The following is a 22,409-nucleotide window of genomic DNA, read 5'->3' as shown; positions in this document are numbered from 1 at the left end:
AAATACAGATAAGTGAGTTCTTTAAATGCCTTTAACTACTGTTTGCTAAATGAATCTGCTTTGTTTTAGATTACTAGAAACAGTTCTTGGCTATATTAATGCTGTAGCACAGTCGGTGGAGAAAAACACAGATAAACCAACTGTGAAGTTTTGGCGTGCACTCCTTAGTAAGGCTTATGACATGTTAGATAAGGTAGGTTTTTTGTTTCTCTACATACTTACCATTATGTTACTGGTTTCTCGTCATTGTGAGATTTTTTATGGAAATTTTTATTTAAAGATAAACTTAGGAATAACTTCTTGATATAATGAAGCTTAGATTTTTCTGAGCTTCTTGATAACTAGAAATAAACTTGTCTTAAAAAAATTGTTTCCCTAAAAATTACAAGAATGTATGCCTCAGTGGCCTCAATGAGCATGATGTTTTAAATATTGTTACCTAATCCTAGATAGTGTTCCACTTTATTCAATGGAATAAAGTAAAAGTATTTCTTAGATAGAGTATATGGTATATTAGAAATGTCACTTGTCTTGAAATTAAGATAGCTATTAGCTAAATTATTTAGCTGCATGGCATTGAGCAATTCACTTACTTTTAGCATCAGTTTCTTTTTTCTTCTTTTTTTAAATAAATTGTTACTAATGCCTACCTGAAAAGTTGTTAACGTGTATGTGTATGAAAAAGCCAGGCACCTAGGTGTGCAATAAATAGAAGTCTACCTTAGGCAGAGTTAAACTTCTTCCTTTTTTTTAAATGAAAATCACCCTATAGGTCAACGCCTTGTTGCCTACAGAAACATTCATTCCTGTGATTAGAGGGCTAGTGGATAATCCACTGCCATCAGTTCGCCGTAAAGCTTTGGATCTTTTGAATAACAAGCTACAGCAGAATACTTCCTGGAAGAAGAAAATAGTAAGTAAAGACCCATTTACTGTTCTTTGCTTTATCAAAGAACTGCATTTAACACCCTTAAATTTCTCCAGTGGTACAGTTTAAAATTGAAGAATAATATTATCTGAATATAATGCTGTGATGTGTGTACTTTCTAAAAAGTTAATTCTAATGAGTGTGTGTGTATGTATGTATGTTGTAAAAGTCCTTAGAATGGAATTACAGCTTAGTATAATTCTTAATTACTGAATATTATAATTACTTAATACAGCCTCAACTTGAGCATAGTTTTATTTTATTTTTTTAAAAATTTTTACAAACATGCCCCTTTCATTTATCTCCATCTGCCCCACAACCTCCAATCTCCTTTCTATCTCTGCAAATTTACCATTTCTCATTATCTCTTATAATTGATATCATGCAATTTTTGTCCTTATGTGTCTTGCTGTTTCATTGTGCATAGTGATTTCAAGATCCTTCCACATTGTACCATATCTCATAACCTCATTTTCCTCTTATGCTCAAATAATGTTACATTGTGTATGTGTACCTTATTTTGTTTATCTGTTCATTTGTTGATGGACACTTGGGTTGTTTCCAGCTTTTGGCTGTCACAAGTAATGCTGCTATCAACACTGGTATAAAGTATCTGTTTGCAACCCTGTTTTCACTCTTTTTGGGTATATTCCTAGAAGTGGAATTGCTGGGTCAAATGGTAATTCTGTATTTTAAACTTTTGGGGAACTGCCATATTGCTTTTCCCAGTGGCTGCACCATTTTAAAAGTTCTTTATATATTCTAGATATGAAACCCTTGATATTTGGTTTTTTTTTTTTTTTTTTTTAATCATCATTTTATTGAGATATATTCACATACCACGCAGTCATACAAAACAAATTGTACTTTCGATTGTTTACAGTACCATTACATAGTTGTACATTCATCACCTAAATCAATCCCTGACACCTTCATTAGCACACACACAAAAATAACAAGAATAATAATTAGAGTGAAAAAGAGCAATTGAAGTAAAAAAGAACACTGGGTACCTTTGTCTGTTTGTTTGCTTCCCCTACTTTTCTACACATCCATCCATAAACTAGACAAAGTGGAGTTTGGTCTTTATGGCATTCCCAATCCCACTGTCACCCCTCATAAGCTACATTTTTATACAACTGTCTTCGAGATTCATGGGTTCTGGGTTGTAGTTTAATAGTTTCAGGTATCCACCACCAGCTACCCCAATTCTTTAGAACCTAAAAAGGGTTGTCTAAAGTGTGCGTAAGAGTGCCCACCAGAGTGATCTCTCGGCTCGTTTTGGAATCTCTCTGCCACTGAAGCTTATTTCATTTCCTTTCACATCCCCCTTTTGGTCAAGAAGATGTTCTCCATCCCACGATGCCGGGTCTACATTCCTCCCCGGGAGTCATATTCCACGTTGCCAGGGAGATTCACTCCCCTGGGTGTCTGATCCCACGTAGGGGGGAGGGCAGTGATTTCACCTTTCAAGTTGGCTTAGCCAGAGAGAGAGGGCCACATCTGAGCAACAAAGAGGCATTCAGGAGGAGACTCTTAGGCACAAATACAGGGAGGCCTAGCCTCTCCTTTGCCGCAACCGTCTTCCCAAGGGTAAAACTTATGGTAGAGGGCTCAACCCATCAAACCACCAGTCCCCTATGTCTGTGGTCATGTTAGCAACCATGGAGGTGGGGTAGGCGAATACCCCTGCATTCTCCACAGGCTCCTCAAGGGGGCACTACATCTTTTTTTTTTTTTTTTTTTCCTTGTTTGTCTTTTTCCTTTTTTTTCTTTTTTTTAACTTTCCCTTCTTTTTTAAATCAACTGTATGAAAAAAAAAGTTAAAAAGAAAACAAACATACAATAAAAGAACATTTCAAAGAGACCATAACAAGGGAGTAAGAAAAAGACAACTAACCTAAGATAACTGCTTAACTTCCAGCATGTTCCTACTTTACCCCAAGAAAGTTACATAATATAGCAACATTTCAGTGAACTTGTTCCTACTACATCCATCAGAAATTAACAGACCATAGTCATTTCTGGGCATCCCCAGAACGTTAAATAGCTTATCTGTTCTTCTTGGATTATTGTTCCCCCTTCCTTAATTGCTCTCTACTGCTAGTTCCCCTACATTCTACATTATAAACCATTTGTTTTACATTTTTCAAAGTTCACATTAGTGGTAGCATATAATATTTCTCTTTTTGTGCCTGGCTTATTTCGCTCAGCATTATGTCTTCAAGGTTCATCCATGTTGTCATATGTTTCACCAGATCGTTCCTTCTTACTGCCACGTAGTATTCCATCGTGTGTATATACCACATTTTATTTATCCACTCATCTGTTGAAGGACATTTGGGTTGTTTCCATCTCTTGGCAATTGTGAATAATGCTGCTATGAACATTGGCGTGCAGATATCTGTTCGTGTCACTGCTTTCCGATCTTCCGGGTATATACCGAGAAGTGCAATCGCTGGATCGAATGGTAGCTCTATATCTAGTTTTCTAAGGAACTGCCAGACTGACTTCCAGAGTGGCTGAACCATTATACAGTCCCACCAACAATGAATAAGAGTTCCAATTTCTCCACATCCCCTCCAGCATTTGTAGTTTCCTGTTTGTTTAATGGCAGCCATTCTAACCGGTGTTAGATGGTATCTCATTGTGGTCTTAATTTGCATCTCTCGAATAGCTAGTGAAGCTGAACATTTTTTCATGTGTTTCTTGGCCATTTGTATTTCCTCTTCAGAGAACTGTCTTTTCATATCTTTTGCCCATTTTATAATTGGGCTGTCTGTACTATTGTCATTGAGTTGTAGGATTTCTTTGTATATGCAAGATATCAGTCTTTTGTCAGATACATGGTTTCCAAAAATTTTTTCCCATTGAGTTGGCTGCCTCTTTACCTTTTTGAGAAATTCCTTTGAGGTGCAGAAACTTCGAAGCTTGAGGAGTTCCCATTTATCTATTTTCTCTTTTGTTGCTTGTGCTTTGGGTGTAAAGTCTAGGAAGTGGCCTCCTAATACAAGGTCTTGAAGATGTTTTCCTACATTATCTTCTAGGAGTTTTATGGTACTTTCTTTTATATTGAGATCTTTGGTCCATTTTGAGTTAATTTTTGTGTAGGGTGTGAGGTAGGGGTCCTCTTTCATTCTTTTGGATATGGATATCCAACTCTCCCAGCCCCATTTGTTGAAAAGACCATTATGGCTCAGTTCGGTGACTTTGGGGGCCTTATCAAAGATCAGTCGGCCATAGATCGGAGGGTCTATCTCTGAATTCTCAATTCGATTCCATTGATCTATATGTCTATCTTTGTGCCAGTACCATGCTGTTTTGGCAACTGTGGCTTTATAATAAGCTTCAAAGTCAGGGAGTGTAAGTCCTCCCACTTCGTTTTTCTTTTTTAGAGTGTCTTTAGCAATTCGAGGCATCTTCCCTTTCCAAATAAGTTTGATAACTAGCTTTTCCAAGTCTGCAAAGTAGGTTGTTGGAATTTTGATTGGGATTGCATTGAATCTGTAGATGAGTTTGGGTAGAATTGACATCTTAATGACATTTAGCCTTCCTATCCATGAACATGGAATATTTTTCCATCTTTTAAGGTCCCCTTCTATTTCTTTTAGTAGAGTTATGTAGTTTTCTTTGTATAGGTCTTTTACATCTTTGGTTAAGTTGATTCCTAGGTACTTGATTTTTTTAGTTGCTATTGAAAATGGTATCTTTTTCTTGAGTGTCTCTTCAGTTTGTTCATTTCTAGCATATAGAAACATTACTGACTTATGTGCATTAATCTTGTATCCCGCTACTTTGCTAAATTTGTTTATTAGCTCTAGTAGGTGTATCGTTGATTTCTCAGGGTTTTCTAGATATAAGATCATATCATCTGCAAACAATGACAGTTTTACTTCTTCTTTTCCAATTTGGATGCCTTTTATTTCTTTGTCTTGCCGGATTGCCCTGGCTAGCACTTCCAGCACAATGTTGAATAACAGTGGTGACAGCGGGCATCCTTGTCTTGTTCCTGATCTTAGAGGGAAGGCTTTCAGTCTCTCACCATTGAGTACTATGCTGGCTGTGGGTTTTTCATATATGCTCTTTATCATGTTGAGGAAGTTTCCTTCAATTCCTACCTTTTGAAGTGTTTTTATCAAAAAGGGATGTTGGATTTTGTCAAATGCTTTTTCAGCATCTATTGAGATGATCAATTGATTTTTCCCTTTCGAGTTTTTAATGTGTTGTAATACATTGATTGTTTTTCTGATGTTGAACCATCCTTGCATGCCTGGAATGAACCCCACTTGGTCATGGTGTATGATTTTTTTAATGTGTCTTTGGATTCGATTTGCAAGTATTTTGTTGAGGATTTTTGCATCTATATTCATTAGGGAGATTGGCCGGTAGTTTTCCTTTTTTGTAGCATCTTTGCCTGGTTTTGGTATTAGATTGATGTTAGCTTCATAAAATGAGTTAGGTAGTGTTCCATTTTTTTCAATGTTTTGAAAGAGTTTGAGTAAGATTGGTGTCAGTTCTTTCTGGAAAGTTTGGTAGAATTCCCCTGTGAAGCCATCTGGCCCTGGGCATTTATTTGTGGGAAGATTTTTGATGACTGATTGGATCTCTTTGCTTGTGATGGGTTGGTTGAGGTCTTCTGTTTCTTCTCTGGTCAGTCTAGGTTGTTCATATGTTTCCAGGAAATTGTCCATTTCTTCTACATTATCCAGTTTGTTGCCATACAGTTGTTCATAATATCCTCTTATAATTTTTTTAATTTCTTCAGGATCTGCAGTTATGTCACCTTTTTCATTCATTATTTTGTTTATATGGGTCTTCTCTCTTTTTGATTTTGTCAGTCTAGCTAGGGGCTTGTCAATCTTGTTGATCTTCTCAAAGAACCAACTTTTGGTGATATTTATCCTTTCTATTGTTTTTTTGTTCTCTATGTCATTTATTTCTGCTTTAATCCTTGTTATTTCTTTTCTTGTACTTGGTTTAGGATTGGTTTGCTGTTCATTTTCTAGCTTCTTCAGTTGATCCATTAGTTCTTTGATTTTGGCTCTTTCTTCCTTTTTAATATATGCGTTTAGTGCTATAAATTTCCCCCTTAGCACTGCTTTTGCTGCATCCCATAGGTTTTGGTATGTTGTGTTCTCATTTTCATTCGTCTCTATATATTTAGCAATTTCTCTTGCTATTTCTTCTTTAACCCACTGATTGTTTAGGAGTGTGTTGTTTAACCTCCAGGTATTTGTGAATTTTCTAAGTCTCTGATGGTTATTGACTTCTAATTGTATTCCATTGTGGTCAGAGAATGTGCTTTGAATAATTTCAATCTTTTTAAATTTATTGAGGCTTGTTTTATGTCCCAGCATATGATCTATTCTGGAGAAAGTTCCGTGAGCACTAGAAAAGTATGTGTATCCTGGTGATTTGGGATGTAATGTCCTGTAGATGTCTGTTAAATCTAATTCATTTATCAGATTGTTTAGGTTTTCAGTTTCCTTATTGGTCTTCTGTCTGGTTGATCTATCTATAGGAGAGAGTGATGTGTTGAAGTCTCCCACAATTATTGTGGAAACATCAATTGCTTCCTTTAGTTTTGCCAATGTTTCTCTCATGTATTTTGTGGCACCTTGATTGGGTGCATAGACATTTACGATTGTTATTTCTTCTTGCTGAATTGCCCCTTTTATTAGTATGTAGTGGCCTTCTTTGTCTCTCAAAACATCCCTGCATTTGAAGTCTAATTTATCTGAGATTAATATTGCTACACCTGCTTTCTTTTGGCTGTAGCTTGCATGAAATAGTTTTTTCCATCCTTTCACTTTCAGTTTCTTTGTGTCCCTGTGTCTAAGATGAGTCTCTTGTATGCAACATATTGATGGTTCATTTTTTTTGATCCATTCTGCGAATCTATATCTTTTAATTGGGGAGTTTAATCCATTTACATTCAACGTTAAAACCGTGAAGGCATTTCTTGAATCGGCCATCTTATCCTTTGGATTATGTTTGCCATATTTTTCCCTCTCTCTATTAATATCCTTTATTGTACCCATACCGAATCTCTTTAGTACTGAACCTTTCTCCAAGTCTCTCTGTCCTGTCTTTGTTTCTCTGTCTGTAGGGCTCCCTTTAGTATCTCCAGTAGGGCAGGTCTCTTGTTAGCAAATTCTCTCAGCATTTCTTTGTCTGTGAAAAATTTAAGCTCTCCCTCAAATTTGAAGGAGAGCTTTGCTGGATAAAGTATTCTTGGCTGGAAATTCCTCTCACTCAGAATTTTAAATATATCGTGCCACTGCCTTCTCTCCTCCAGGGTGGCTGCTGAGTAGTCACTACTTAGTCTTATGTTGTTTCCTTTGTATGTGGTGAATTGCTTTTCTCTTGCTGCTTTCAGAACTTGCTCCTTCTCTTCTATGTTTGACAGTGTGATCAGTATATGTCTCGGAGTGGGTTTTTTTGGATTTATTCTATTTGGAGTTCGCTGAGCATTTATGATTTGTGTATTTATGTTGTTTAGAAGATTTGGGAAGTTTTCCCCAACAATTTCTTTGAATACTCTTCCTAGACCTTTACCCTTTTCTTCCCCTTCTGGGACACCAATGAGTCTTATATTCGGACGTTTCATATTATCTATCATATCCCTGAGGTCCATTTCGAGTTTTTCAATTTTTTTCCCCATTCTTTCTTTTATGCTTTCATTTTCCATTCTGTCATCTTCCAGGTCACTGATTCGTTGTTCAACTTCCTCTAGTCTTGTACTATGAGTGTCCAGAATCTTTTTAATTTGGTCAACAGTTTCTTTAATTTCCATAAGATCATCCATTTTTTTATTTAGTCTTGCAATGTCTTCTTTATGCTCTTCTAGGGTCTTCTTGATTTCCTTCATATCCCGTACTATGGTCTCATTGTTCATCTTTAGTTCTTTGAGTAGCTGCTCTAGGTGCTGTGTCTCTTCTGGTATTTTGATTTGGGTGCTTGGGCTTGGGTTATCCATATCATCTGGTTTTTTCATATGCTTTATAATTTTCTGTTGTTTTTGGCCTCGTGGCATTTGCTGAACTTGATAGGGTTCTTTTAGGGTTTGTAGACCAGTTGAAGTCCTTATCTCTAATTTATCAGATCTACAGCTTCGTGGAGTACACTTTCTCTAACTAACCAGCAGGTGGCGTCCACGAGCCACCTGTTCTCCACAAGCCAGATCTCCCCTGCTTAGCCTTTTTGGTGAGTGGGGGAGTGAGTCTTGTGGGGCCCAATTGGTGTACCAAGCTTGCGTGTGTAGTTGGTGTTGCCTGCCCTGTATGTGGGGCGTGTTTGTGGGCAGTCGGGGAGGGGGGGTGGCCCTAACAATCAAATCTCCCTGGTGATCCTAGAGTTTTAAAGCTGCTGCAATAGTCTAATCCTTCAGTTCAGTCCTGCCACAGTTTGTCTCTGCCACTGACCCACAAGTCTTTGGTATTGGCGTATGGCTCCTGAGACTTGCAAGTGGGCCCCTCTTCCAGGCTGTGCACCCTGGGTCCTCTGTTGAGGGATGACTGTGCTATGTCACAGGTGAGTGCCGTCCCCCCAGGGCAGTTCTGGGCTGCTGGGCTGTGTTGGGAGGCTCCCAGTCTGCTCAAATGATGGCTGAATGGGGCTCTGTTAATTCACACTGCTCCCCCTTCCCAGCTCTGGGACATTCAGCTGAGGTTGCAGGGAAGGCTAATGTCCACGCCCAGTTTTGTGGTGTGTGCCTGTTATTTGAAGCACTTCCGTCACACTGGGTTGTCTGGGGCAGCTCTGGCCTATGGGGCTGGCGATGGGCAGGAGTGTTTCCTGTCCACCAGGATGATGGCTGTGAGCGGACACCCCCCTTTTCTTGGGAAGTTGTGTTGTTTAGTGAATTTTCTCAGCCACTGGATTATTGCCTTTTGTCTTAGAGCTCTCTTAGTTCTGCTCTTGACTTGACGTGCCCAAATTTCAATTCTTTGAAGCTTTCTGTATTGAGCTTCTTAGAGTAATTGTTTTAGAAAAAGCAAAAAGGATTTAAAAAAAAAAAAAAACGGCCCTCCTCAGAGATCTAATGGGTTATTGAAATGCTAATAGACAAAGCAACCAGGGCCATTAAGGAAAGGTGCACAGGGCAGAGAGATCAGCTTTGCTTCGGGATTTGCATATGTGCCTCAAGGCCTGATCTCCGCCCTTCCCCTTTCTGTGTTCACCAGAACTCCAAAAATCCTCTGCTTTTATTTTGGAGTTTTTCGTGTTGTTTTTTTTCTATGCCTGTCTCCTCTCTGCTGGGCTGGCTGCTCTCAGAGTCTCTGGTGTCTGGTCTCAGTCTATCTATGGTTGGAGTTTGAATCAGTAGAATGAGTTTCCGATAAGAGCAGCCACTGCAGTTCTCCCTTCTCCTTCCCGGAGCTGACAGCCCCTCCTCCCCCGGGACTGAGCCTGGCAGGGAGGGGCGCGGGTCCCCTGGCCGCAAAAACTTACAGATTTCGCTGATCTCAGCAGTTCCACGTTTTCATGAGTGTTGTATGAAGTATGCCCAAAGACAGATTGCTCTGTGGTGTCCAGTCCACGCAGTTCCTGGCTTTTTACCTACTTTCCTGGAGGAGTAACTAAAACATACGGCTCACCAGTCTGCCATCTTGCCCCGCCTCCCCCGATATTTGGTTTTTAACTTTTTTTCCTGTTCTACAGGTTGTCTTTATTTTCTTGAAAGTTTGCTTTGATGCATGAAAGTTTTAAATTTCCATAAGATCAAATTTATCTTTTGTTTCTTTAGTTGCTTGTGCTTTGGATGTCGTATCTAAGAATCACTGACAAATCCCAAGTCATGAAGGTTTACTCCTATGTTGTCTTCTAAGACAACTTTATAGTTTTAACTCTTATTTTTAGTTCCTTGATCTATTTTGAGTTGATTTTTTTGCATATGGTGTGAGATAGTGTTTTAACTACATTCTTCTGCACTTGGATATCCAGTTTTCCCAACACCATTTTTCACAGAGACTATTCTTTCCACACTGGGTGTATTTAGCACCCTTGTCAAAATCTATTGGCCAAAGATTTAGGGATCTATTTCTGACTTTCATTTCTGTTCCACTGATCTATTTGTCTGTCTTTGTGCCAGTACCACACTGTTTTGATTACTGCTGCTTTGTAATATAATTTAAAATCGAGACATGTAAGTCCTCCAACCCTGTTTTTCTTTTTCAATATTGTCTTGGCTATCGGGGACCCCTTCCTTGCATTTCCATTTAAATTTTAGTATCAGTTTTTCCATTTCAGCAAAACAGGCTGCTGAAATTTTAATAGGGATCACATTAAATTTGTATATTGCTTGGGTAATACTGACATATTAACAATGTTAACTCTTCTAATCTATGAACATGGGATGTCTTGCCAATTATTTAGGTCTCTTTCATTCCGTAGCATTTTGTAGATTTCAGTATAAAAGTCTTCTGTATCTGCAAACAGAAGTCGTTTTACTTCTGCCTTTACAGTTTGTATACTTTTATTTTTCCTACCTAATTGCTCTAGCAAGAACTTCTAGTACAATACTGAATAGCAGTGGTGAAAGTGTTTTGTTCCTGATCTTAGGGGGAAAGCTTTGAAGTCTTTCATCACTGATTATGATATTAGCTGTGAGTTTTTCATAAATGGCCTCTATCATGTTGAGAACGTTCCGTACTGTTCCTATTTCTCTGAGTGATTTTATCAAGCAACGATGCTGGATTGTATTGAATGCCTTTTCAGCATCTGTTGACATAATTATGTGGGTTTTTTTTCTTCATTCTATTAATGCAGTGCATTACATTGATTTTCGTATGTTGCACCACCCTTGCAATTCCGGGATTAAACCCATTCGATCATGTTGTGTAATCTTTTTAATATGCCATTGGATTCAGTTTGTGGGTATTTTGTAAGGATTTTTGCATCTATATTCATAAGGGAAATTGTTCTGTAATTTTCTTTTCTTGTGATGTGTTTACCAGGCTTTAGTGTCAGAATAATGCTGGCCGCATAGGATGAGTTAGGAAGTGTTCCCTCCTTTTTAATTCTTTGAAAGACTTTGAGAGGGATTGGTGTTGTTTCTTTAAATGTTTGGTAGCATTCACTAATGAAACCTGGTCCTGGACTTTTGTTTGCTGGAAGGTTTTTGATTATTGATTCAGTCTCTGTACTTGTTACAAATTTGTTGATATTTTTCTATTTCTCCTTGAGTACGGTTGGTTAATGTATTTCTAGGAATTTTTCCATTTCTTCTAGATTACCTAATGTGTTGGTGTAAAATTGTTCATAATATCCTCTTACCCTTTTTATTTCTGTAAGGGCAGTAGTGATATCACCATTTGCCTTTCTGATACTTAGTTATTTGCATCTTTTCTCTTTTTTTCTTTGTCAGTCTGGCTCAAGCCTTGTCATTTTTATTAATTGTTTTCCAAAGAACCAACTTTTCATTTTGTTTATTCTCTCAGTAGTTTTTCTATTCTTTATTCTATTTATCGCTGCACTAATTTAATTATTTCCTTTCTTCTTGCTAGTTCTAATCCTCTTTTACTCCAAACCATAAGGATTGTTTTATGTAAATAAAATGCGGTCAGCAAGCACATGTGTTCTCTTAGCATTGAAGAAACAATTGTATTGTTTGTCCTGTATGTCATGTGATTTAGGGACCCATCGGTCCAATTTCTATTTAGACAATCTCAAGCAGTAAAAAATGGGGAAATGGACTAGCATTTTTGTTCAGCTTTAATTATTTGGGGATTTTGTCTGTCCTTTTCAGGTTCAGCAATTCCTAAAACTGGTTCCAGACCTTGTGGCCATCGTGCAGCGTAATAAAAAAGAAGTGGAAGAAGAACAAGCAATAAACAGACAGACAGCTTTATATACCCTAAAGCTTTTATGTAAGAATTTTGGTGCAGAAAATCCAGAGCGTTTTGTCCCTGTGCTGACCACTGCAGTGAAACTGATTGCTCCAGAAACAAAGGAAGAAAGGAATGTATTGGGAAGCGCACTGCTGTGCATAGCAGAAGTGACCTCCACTCTGGAAGCACTGGCCATACCTCAGCTTCCCAGGTATTCTCCTTGAGATTTGGAACAGGAGCAGTTGTGTTTTGTTTTTTTTTTAAAACCTCCGAAGTTACATAGCAGTAGGTTTGTTAAGAGTTGATCTTTTCTTCAAACTGAAAAATATAACATTCCATTTATTTTCAGAAACACTCTTTTACATTTGTTGACCCCTGCTTTTTTCTCTCCTCTGACTAGCTGTAATTAAGAAGCAGTAGGTGAAGGTTGATAGAGAAGCCCATCCAGTTAGGCAAGGCAACATCTGGAAGTTGGATGGTCCTGCTCTGTCTTTGGCTCTTACGTGTACTAGCTGTGCTACCTTGGGCAGGTTACCTAATGGATTAAAACTTTACCATCTATAAAAGGAGAAAGTATTTATTTGTGGGATTCTTGGGGGCTGTGCATATAAGGCTTTTAGCATAGTGCCTGGCATGTAGCAGGTATTCAATAATTGAACACCGATGTTACTTTTAAAAATTACCATTCTTGCTCTTTGGCATGTAAAATGTGTGGACAGTGTTTTGTAGGCTATAAGCCATACAGTGTTTACTCTAACCTCTTGTTCTTTATTTTCAGCCTGATGCCATCATTGTTAACAACAATGAAAAACACCAGTGAGTTGGTCTCTAGCGAGGTCTATTTCCTCAGTGCCTTGGCAGCCCTGCAGAAAGTTGTTGAAACACTCCCACACTTTATCAGCCCTTACCTAGAAGGTGTGCTGTTACAGGTGAGTCATGGTGACCACAACATGCTATTTGGGATGGAATAGGAAAGGGAAAAACTACAAATTTAATGATTCAATTTGTTCTTTAAGTTTTTGTATTTTGTTTGACAGGAAATATTCTTATTTCTGAGAAGATATGTTTGTTTTTTATTAAATGTGTGCCTCTCTCTCTTCCATTGTCTCTACTAAATCTTGAGGTTGATGGGGATCACTTTGTACTGTGGAGCTTATCTTCTTTTATTTTGAAGAATGTATTTTATTGTGTTTTTTTTTTTTCCCTGAGAAATCTTGGAAGTTAGTCTGGTAAGAGCTGCCTTTTATTGCTTTTTTGTGGAAACTGATGAGCCATGGTTCTCTAACATGAAAGGCTTCTTAGTCTTAAAGTGTCTTTCAAAGCAAATTATTATATTGCAGTATAGAGGTTGCCTGTGAACCGAAAAATTAACAAGTGGCATTTCTAATGGAATGTGCCCAAGAATGTTAACACATATTCCACCCCCCATGCCTCAAATTACTGTTCCATTGTATTGCTCATTTGCCATTTTTGAGGTCAGAGCCTTAACTACGATGATACAAACAATTTAACTGACTCTCATACTCTCCAGCTAGGACTTGAAAGTAGATTTCTTTAGAAAGGGGCATATACTGCTGGGGAGGGGAGGCACTCTAGATTTGATAGTTAGAAAGCTTGATTCTTCTCATGGTCCCTGGATTCCTGTCCTTTAAGAACATCATCAGTCTGAGTGCTCTGTGATCTGTGGTGGTTTACTCCTGCTTTCCACCATTTTACCTATATCCCTGACTCCCAGTTGGGAAACAGGCATCTACCCAGCTTAATTTACACAGGTTCAAGTTCAGCTTTAAAAGCAATTCTTTACATAGCTAAAAAGCCAGCTGAGCTTTTTGCAGGTACTGGCATTTGAATTGATTTCTTGCATCATCACCAAGTTTTTTGTGTGTGTAGATTCTCGGTGAGTACCCGTAATGGCCTTTATAACTATTTTTGTATTCCTATAGGTGATTCATTTAGAGAAAATCACTAGTGAAATGGGTGCTGCCTCACAGGCCAATATCCGCCTCACATCTCTTAAAAAGACACTGGCTACCACGCTTTCACCCCGGGTCTTACTTCCAGCCATCAATAAAACTTACAAGCAAATTGAGAAGAAGTGGAAGGTGAGATCAGTATGGAGAAGGGAGAGGTGGTACTTGAATTTTAAAATTTTCACTTGAAGAATATGGTTAATTCCTTTATATAAATGCATTCCTGAATCTGAGAATAATAAAAAATGTCATCTCTTTACTCTTTATTGTGTTATTGGTAGAATCATATGGGTCCATTTATGAACATCCTGCAAGAGCATATTGGGGTAATGAAGAAGGAAGAGCTCATTTCCCATCAATCTCAGCTCACTACATTCTTCCTTGAGGCCCTGGATTTCAGAGCACAGCACTCCGAGGTGAGCTTATTTCCACTCCCCCAAATCCTAAAGTTGTTATTTACCTGTTTAAGAGCCAGGAAAAAAATCCTGCTGTGTAACTGCTATACAAGCCAAAATAATTTAAAGCTAGATCTCAGTACTCTAGCTAATAAATCTGTGTTTCTGTTCTCAGAATGATCTGGAGGAAATTGGAAAAACTGAAAATTTTATCATTGACTGTTTAGTAGCAATGGTTGTAAAACTTTCTGAAATCACATTCAGGCCCCTGTTCTTCAAGGTAAGTATTTCCTCCCATATTTCCTTTCTACTGTATAAGTTACAAGGTATGTAGAGGAAACTAATATTATTTATCTCTTTAGCTGTTTGATTGGGCTAAAACAGAAGATGCCTCAAAGGACAGGTTGCTGACATTTTTCAACTTAGCAGATTGCATTGCTGAAAAACTGAAAGGGCTTTTTACTCTGTTTGCTGGCCATTTGGTGAAGCCTTTTGCTGACACCTTGAACCAAGTGAACATCTCCAAAACAGGTTGGTAGCTCCCTTTCAATTCAGTTTACATACCTTGCTCTATGCACCTTACACAAGGTACGGTACGTGTAAGACATGACCTAATAATTAAAGACAAGATTTTAGAAGTTTTTTGAATTCTAAGGTTAAGAAGTGTGAATTTTTACTTTGTCGGTTGTCAGCCATTTGGAGCATTTGTTTTAGCATAATGAACACATGATTAATAAATTGACTCATTTGGGAGAAGTAAATGAGCATTAATAAAGGAAGTTATTGGAAGTAACTTGAAAACATTAGAATTAGATTGGTTTATTCTCTAATGCTAAGAACCAGCCTGCTTGACAGTTAAGGTAATTTAAATTTCCAAACTAGGCATTAGAATCTTTAACAGTTCCAAAAGAAGGAATCACTAGAGACCATCAATCTTATGTGCATTCTAACTTTGATAGTTATAATTTCTGGATCATTTTAGGAATATTCCTCTTATTGTAAGTACTTTAATAGTGATTCAGATTTAAACCTTGGAGTTTAAATTGTGAAATCTTCAGTTTGTTTGTTTTTGTTTTTCATTTTTACTCTCCCCTATCTACAGATGAAGCATTTTTTGACTCTGAAAATGACCCTGAAAAGTGCTGCTTGCTGTTGCAGTTTATTTTGAACTGTTTATTTAAAATCTTCCTTTTTGATACCCAGCATTTTGTAAGTAAAGAGAGAGCAGAAGCCTTGATGATGCCACTGGTGGATCAGGTAACTAAGAATCATCTGAGAGAGCCATCCCTGTTAAATCTTTACTGATACCAGATGACAGCTTATTAGGCATTATTTTGTGCGTATGTATGTGTGTTTTTAAGTATTAATGAAATTTGTGTTTCAAATTTGATTTCACATGTTTCTTCAATGTAACTCCATCATGGAATTTGTTTTATTTTAAATTTTTCAAAAGACAGACATATAAGGTCTCTTGGTTACATTATTTTTAAAATAGTTTTATTTGAGAATGCTTCAGGGCTTGTCTTCCCTCTGAAAAATTCATCCAGGATGCTCTGCTAGAAGGAAAGGGAGGCTATTAAATGCTGTGAGATTCCATTTGAATTCCCCATAGATTTCAAGCTCACGGAAGTTCCAGAAGGTGGCAACTTTGCTCTAGAGAGAGTATTAGAATAGTACCTCTTTTTCAATCTTGCTAATATCATGAAGACCAATAAAACAGTATTTATATATTGGGTATTTTTTTCAAGCAGAGAGAAAAAGGAGATACTATTGCTCAAAATCCTTACCTTACTCTTAACAGCTGGAAAACCGGCTTGGAGGAGAAGAGAAGTTCCAGGAAAGGGTGGTGAAGCACCTGGTACCATGTATTGCACAGTTTTCCGTGGCCATGGCAGATGACTCTCTTTGGAAACCCCTGAACTACCAGATTTTGCTCAAGACAAGAGACTCCTCACCCAAGGTTAGGAACTGTAGTTGACAACCACAGATGCTGTGCGTTTCACTGTATTGCATAAAGTTTACATGGTCAAGGACATAGAATTGTGGTAAACTAGCAGGAGAAAAATTGCTACTTCATCTAGTACTAGAGAGCTAGCTGTGTTATGCAAAAATTTGAACCTGATAACTTTTTAGTTTTTACTTACCAGGGTATTTATAAATAATAGAATCCTCCCACCCAGATAGCGTGTTTGACACTTGGAAGTGCTAAAATACTTTGTCTTGAATAGCAGAGACTTGAAGTATAAGTCCTTATGTTTTCTAAGTGCAGTTCAAGTTTCAGTGTGCTACCAGAGAGAAATGCTTTCAGTTTGTCCAGACAACAATCCTTTGATTAGGGCAATATATATCTTCATTGTATGTAGGCTTACAGTTTTGTTGAATAACAAAACTGAAGTGGTGGTGGTAGAAATACTGTAATGGTTAGATAGAATGAAAGTTGAAATTCCTCACCTGACTGTCAAAGTTTTCAAACTAATTATCATGTTAGAACCTCAGAGGACAAAACAGACCAGAGCAGAATTTTATTAATAGGATTTATAAGTTCAAATTTATACCATTTACTTATTTTCAAATAATGAGAACAATGAGGCTGTTTTGATGACTCCTCAAATTTTAAATCATAGTTTCTTACACAAGTTGTAGCATCAATTGAATTTAATATTTTGGTTGCACAATATCAAGAAAATCCTAACTGAACATAGGTAGTAACAAATGGTTTTTAAACAACTCACCTTGCAGTGTCCAGATACTCTTTAAATTATCCCAGAACTTGAAAAGAGGACTAGTAGGACTTTTGTTTCCAAGTGAATTGCTAACATTACCAAAAAACTACTCTCATTCCTTGTCATAGACATGTCATGTGAGAAATATCTAAAACATTTTTTTAAAGTTCCAAAACTATCTTGATTAGGACATCATGCCACAGTGAATGTGTTTTCTATTCAATGTTGAGATGAAAGCATGACTGGAGTGGGTGCCCTGAACCACCACCACTCCAGTGGGGACCGTAGGCAGGGACGGACATGCGGGAATCCTCCCAGAGATGGCAGGAGACACTTTGCAGCAAAGTCAGCATCATCTCAGTAGCCAGGTTCACTTGCAAGCTTATTTGCAAATCTAATGGCACGGCTTTGAGTTTGCTTGTGGCATTTTATTAAATTTTTTTTTTTTAGAGAAAATATAAAAAGACATTTACATTCAACATCTGCAGTACTGGAATACAGTTTGAAACAACTGATTTATGAGGTTTTACATATTACAAACATCTCGAATTGTTAAATAAACTGGCATTCTAAGAAGAAAGTTGAATAGACATAATAAAGTAAAATAAACTCATATGAAATAACATTTAGTTTAAACAGAGCTTTTCTCAAGTTAGCATAAATTTTAAGGTAAGTACTGCAATACTACTTTTTTTTTTTTTTTTTAAATCATTCTTTACCCTTTTTTCCCTTTCAGGTTCGATTTGCTGCTTTGATTACTGTGTTAGCACTGGCTGAGAAACTAAGGGAGAATTACATTGTCTTGCTACCAGAGTCCATTCCTTTCTTAGCAGAACTGATGGAAGGTAATTCCCAAATTATTAAGAAATAATTACAATTATAAAGCCACAGTTGCCAAGACAGCATGGTACTGGCACAAAGATAGACATATAGATCAATGGAATCGAATTGAGAATTCAGAGATAGACCCTCAGATCTATGGCCGACTGATCTTTGATAAGGCCCCCAAAGTCACCGAACTGAGCCATAATGGTCTTTTCAACAAATGGGGCTGGGAGAGTTGGATATCCATATCCAAAAGAATGAAAGAGGACCCCTACCTCACCCCCTACACAAAAATTAACTCAAAATGGACCAAAGATCTCAATATAAAAGAAAGTACCATAAAACTCCTAGAAGATAATGTAGGAAAACATCTTCAAGACCTTGTATTAGGAGGCCACTTCCTAGACTTTACACCCAAAGCACAAGCAACAAAAGAGAAAATAGATAAATGGGAACTCCTCAAGCTTAGAAGTTTCTGCACCTCAAAGGAATTTCTCAAAAAGGTAAAGAGGCAGCCAACTCAATGGGAAAAAATTTTTGGAAACCATGTATCTGACAAAAGACTGATATCTTGCATATACAAAGAAATCCTACAACTCAATGACAATAGTACAGACAGCCCAATTATAAAATGGGCAAAAGATATGAAAAGACAGTTCTCTGAAGAGGAAATACAAATGACCAAGAAACACATGAAAAAATGTTCAGCTTCACTAGCTATTAGAGAGATGCAAATTAAGACCACAATGAGATACCATCTAACACCGGTTAGAATGGCTGCCATTAAACAAACAGGAAACTACAAATGCTGGAGGGGATGTGGAGAAATTGGAACTCTTATTCATTGTTGGTGGGACTGTATAATGGTTCAGCCACTCTGGAAGTCAGTCTGGCAGTTCCTTAGAAAACTAGATATAGAGCTACCATTCGATCCAGCGATTGCACTCCTCGGTATATACCCGGAAGATCGGAAAGCAGTGACACGAACAGATATCTGCACGCCAATGTTCATAGCAGCATTATTCACAATTGCCAAGAGATGGAAACAACCCAAATGTCCTTCAACAGATGAGTGGATAAATAAAATGTGGTATATACACACGATGGAATACTACGCGGCAGTAAGAAGGAACGATCTGGTGAAACATATGACAACATGGATGAACCTTGAAGACATAATGCTGAGCGAAATAAGCCAGGCACAAAAAGAGAAATATTATATGCTACCACTAATGTGAACTTTGAAAAATGTAAAACAAATGGTTTATAATGTAGAATGTAGGGGAACTAGCAGTAGAGAGTAATTAAGGAAGGGGGAACAATAATCCAGGAAGAACAGATAAGCTATTTAACGTTCTGGGGAAGCCCAGAAATGACTATGGTCTGTTAATTTCTGATGGTTGTAGTAGAAACAAGTTCACTGAAATGTTGCTATATTATGTAACTTTCTTGGAGTAAAGTAGGAACATGTTGGAAGTTAAGCAGTTATCTTAGGTTAGTTGTCTTTTTCTTACTCCCTTGCTATGGTCTCTTTGAAATGCTCTTTTATTGTATGTTTGTTTTCTTTTTAACTTTTTTTTTCATACAGGTGATTTGAAAAAAGAAGGGAAAGTTAAAAAAAAAAAAAAAAAAAAAAGGTTGTAGTGCCCCCTTGAGGAGCCTGTGGAGAATGCAGGGGTATTCGCCTACCCCACCTCCATGGTTGCTAACATGACCACAGACATAGGGGACTGGTGGTTTGATGGGTCGAGCCCTCTACCATAAGTTTTACCCTTGGGAAGACGGTTGCTGCAAAGGAGAGGCTAGGCCTCCCTGTATTTGTGCCTAAGAGTCTCCTCCTGAATGCCTCTTTGTTGCTCAGATGTGGCCCTCTCTCTCTGGCTAAGCCAACTTGAAAGGTGAAATCACTGCCCTCCCCCCTACGTGGGATCAGACACCCAGGGAAGTGAATCTCCCTGGCAACGTGGAATATGACTCCCAGGGAGGAATGTAGACCTGGCACCGTGGGACGGAGAACATCTTCTTGACCAAAAGGGGGATGTGAAAGGAAATGAAATAAGCTTCAGTGGTAGAGAGATTCCAAAAGGAGCCGAGAGGTCACTCTGGTGGGCACTCTTATGCACACTTTAGACAACCCTTTTTAGGTTCTAAAGAATTGGGGTAGCTGGTGGTGGATACCTGAAACTATCAAACTACAACCCAGAACCCATGAATCTCGAAGACAGTTGTATAAAAATGTAGCTTATGAGGGGTGACAATGGGATTGGGAAAGCCATAAGGACCAAACACCACTTTGTCTAGTTTATGGATGGATGTGTAGAAAAGTAGGGGAGGGAAACAGACAGACAAAGGTACCCAGTGTTCTTTTTTACTTCAATTGCTCTTTTTCACTCTAATTATTATTCTTGTTATTTTTGTGTGTGTGCTAATGAAGGTGTCAGGGATTGATTTAGGTGATGAATGTACAACTATGTAATGGTACTGTAAACAATCGAAAGTACAATTTGTTTTGTATGACTGCGTGGTATGTGAATATATCTCAATAAAATGATGATTTAAAAAAAAAAAAAAAAAAAAAGAAATAATTACAATAAAATTCTGTGAAAGTGTGCCCAATCATGATGCAAATTTGGATATAATGTGTTTGGCAGTTGGCCTCAGTCCTCTGCCGTGTTCCTGCTCTCAGATATGACAGGCTCAAGACCATACTTTGAGTGGGATAAAGGAGGCGTTATAGAAAGTAACGGCTTCATGATCATTTGGGACTGTGTTTACAGTATAAGCTTCACTCTTTAGTTTTGTGTTGTGATAGTAAAAACAGACCACAGTATTGTTTTTCATTAATGTTATACATTTAAAAAATTGAATATTGTGGCCCCGGGTTCTGGGGTCATTTTATTGAATGTCTAGTGCCATAATGGATGCAGTATTTGATAATGATCGGTATTTATTTGATGCTCTATTTTAGGTGCTTTACACAGATTATCATTTAATCCTCACAATAAGGTATATACCAGTATCCCTATTTTACAGAGGATGAAACTGGATACTAAAAAAAATTAATTTGATAAATGTAACAAAGCTATTGAATGTGATGGTAGAGCTGAGGTTTAAACCTATGTCTGTAGTTCTAGAACATATGGTCTTAAGCACTATTCTACTTACTATACAGCCCAAGAAATAGTAAATATTGTTAAGTAGGCATAGCATAAATACCTTTATACTAGTGAGTCATGGCTTATCTAAAAGAATAATTTCATTTTCCTTGGTTTCTTATGTCCTGAAGAGAGGGGACATGTGAGCTATGAAAGGAGTGGCTTTGCTAGGAATTTTAAATTTTGATTAGTGTGTACAGCTATTTTCAGGGTTCTATCTTAGCTTCCAGATAGAGCTTGTTTCTAAGCACAGAATGTAGGCAGAATAGAGGAGTACAGAAGATGTATTCCATGATACTTAATGTTTGTTAATGTGCTTCATTTCACTCTTTTGATTGAATGATTGCCAGAGAAAGCAGGAATGTAAGACATTAAGTCAGGCTAATGATAATTGAGGTGAAAAGAATGACAGATTTTAATTTTGATTTTTTTTTCTTCTTTTTTTTAGATGAATGTGAAGAAGTAGAACATCAGTGTCAGAAGACTATTCAGCAACTGGAAGTTATATTGGGAGAGCCACTCCAGAGCTACTTCTAAAACCTTGTTTTTTGGTGTTTCATACTCTGTTCAGAGTTCATAATTTTTCATGTTTTTACTTTTGGATATTTGGCGCCATGTTACTGTTGGTGCCTTAACACCTACATGGACTTCTTATAAATATTCAGTCACTTCTTTACAAAATTCCTACTTGGTTTGTGCTACCACATAAGCCCTTCCTGCAAGTTGTACAGCGTTGCAAAAAGTAAATGATACATGGTGTTTTTATACAACTTGCTGTGTTTGTTTAAATATTTATTAAAGTCTTTTTTCATTGAAATTATTACAGACGTTTAATTTTAGCACCCAAAGCTAATGGCACCTCATATACACTGTAAAGCTTTATTAATTCTGTAAAGGAATGTATTATGTACACAGTATCCATGTTAGATTTCACTCAAAGTAGTTCTCTAATTTAAAAAAAAAAGATCAAGTTATTCAACACACAACAAAAATAATTTCTAATTTTAAAGCCATTAGGATTTTTACATTTCATTTTGGGTAGATGATATTTAAGCCTTAATTTTTTTATGTGTGCCCATAGTGGGAAGTAGTTCTTGAATGCATATTTCACTTAGAGTATGATTACATCTTATACAGTTCAGTCCTTTTGGGGGTGAATGAGGGCAATATAATGCTTATAAAACAACCCACACTTGGCTGATCACACAAGAATAAGGAGCCCAGAAATACTAGGTGGCATGGAGGATTAAAAATTATTGTATTTCTATAGGTGGTTAACCAAGAATTACTTGTATGAGAAAGAAAATTATTAAATTTCAGTAAATTCTTTAGAATGCTTTGAAGTCCTTAGTGTCTAGAAGCTGGGAGGTAAGGATTCAAAATGAAATCTGCTTTTATTTTTTAAGGAATCTAAAAACTGTCTCATAGAATGTTCACATTCAGTTTGAAAGCCTTTGATCTAATGTAATACCAAATTTTAATGCAGAATTGTGACAAAAAGCAAAAGGCTCATTTGCAATTTAGAGGTGTAGCTTTCTAGGAATGCCTATTTCTCTTTAAGGGATGTCTCAATATAAACAG

General features: G+C 37.3%; 1 protein-coding gene across 1 annotated transcript in view; it reads left to right on the top strand.

Moving 5' to 3' along the window:
• The window catches only part of HEATR1 (HEAT repeat containing 1), a 74,267-nt gene extending 52,622 nt beyond the window's left edge, over positions 1–21,645 (top strand). Inside the window, exons 34-45 of the mRNA XM_037821755.1 lie at positions 70–193; positions 773–913; positions 11,679–11,971; positions 12,539–12,689; positions 13,704–13,862; positions 14,012–14,146; positions 14,301–14,405; positions 14,488–14,656; positions 15,228–15,382; positions 15,927–16,085; positions 17,585–17,693; positions 21,277–21,645. Of these exons, the coding sequence (XP_037677683.1) occupies positions 70–193; positions 773–913; positions 11,679–11,971; positions 12,539–12,689; positions 13,704–13,862; positions 14,012–14,146; positions 14,301–14,405; positions 14,488–14,656; positions 15,228–15,382; positions 15,927–16,085; positions 17,585–17,693; positions 21,277–21,365 (1,789 nt within the window). The 3' untranslated portion in view covers positions 21,366–21,645. The remainder of the gene's footprint in view (positions 1–69; positions 194–772; positions 914–11,678; positions 11,972–12,538; positions 12,690–13,703; positions 13,863–14,011; positions 14,147–14,300; positions 14,406–14,487; positions 14,657–15,227; positions 15,383–15,926; positions 16,086–17,584; positions 17,694–21,276) is intronic.
• The last annotated feature ends 764 nt before the right edge of the window (positions 21,646–22,409 follow it).

This window comes from Choloepus didactylus, chromosome 2 (genome assembly GCF_015220235.1).
Source record: "Choloepus didactylus isolate mChoDid1 chromosome 2, mChoDid1.pri, whole genome shotgun sequence".
Classification (NCBI taxonomy): domain Eukaryota; kingdom Metazoa; phylum Chordata; class Mammalia; order Pilosa; family Megalonychidae; genus Choloepus; species Choloepus didactylus.
This window is presented reverse-complemented; position numbering and strand designations above follow the sequence as displayed.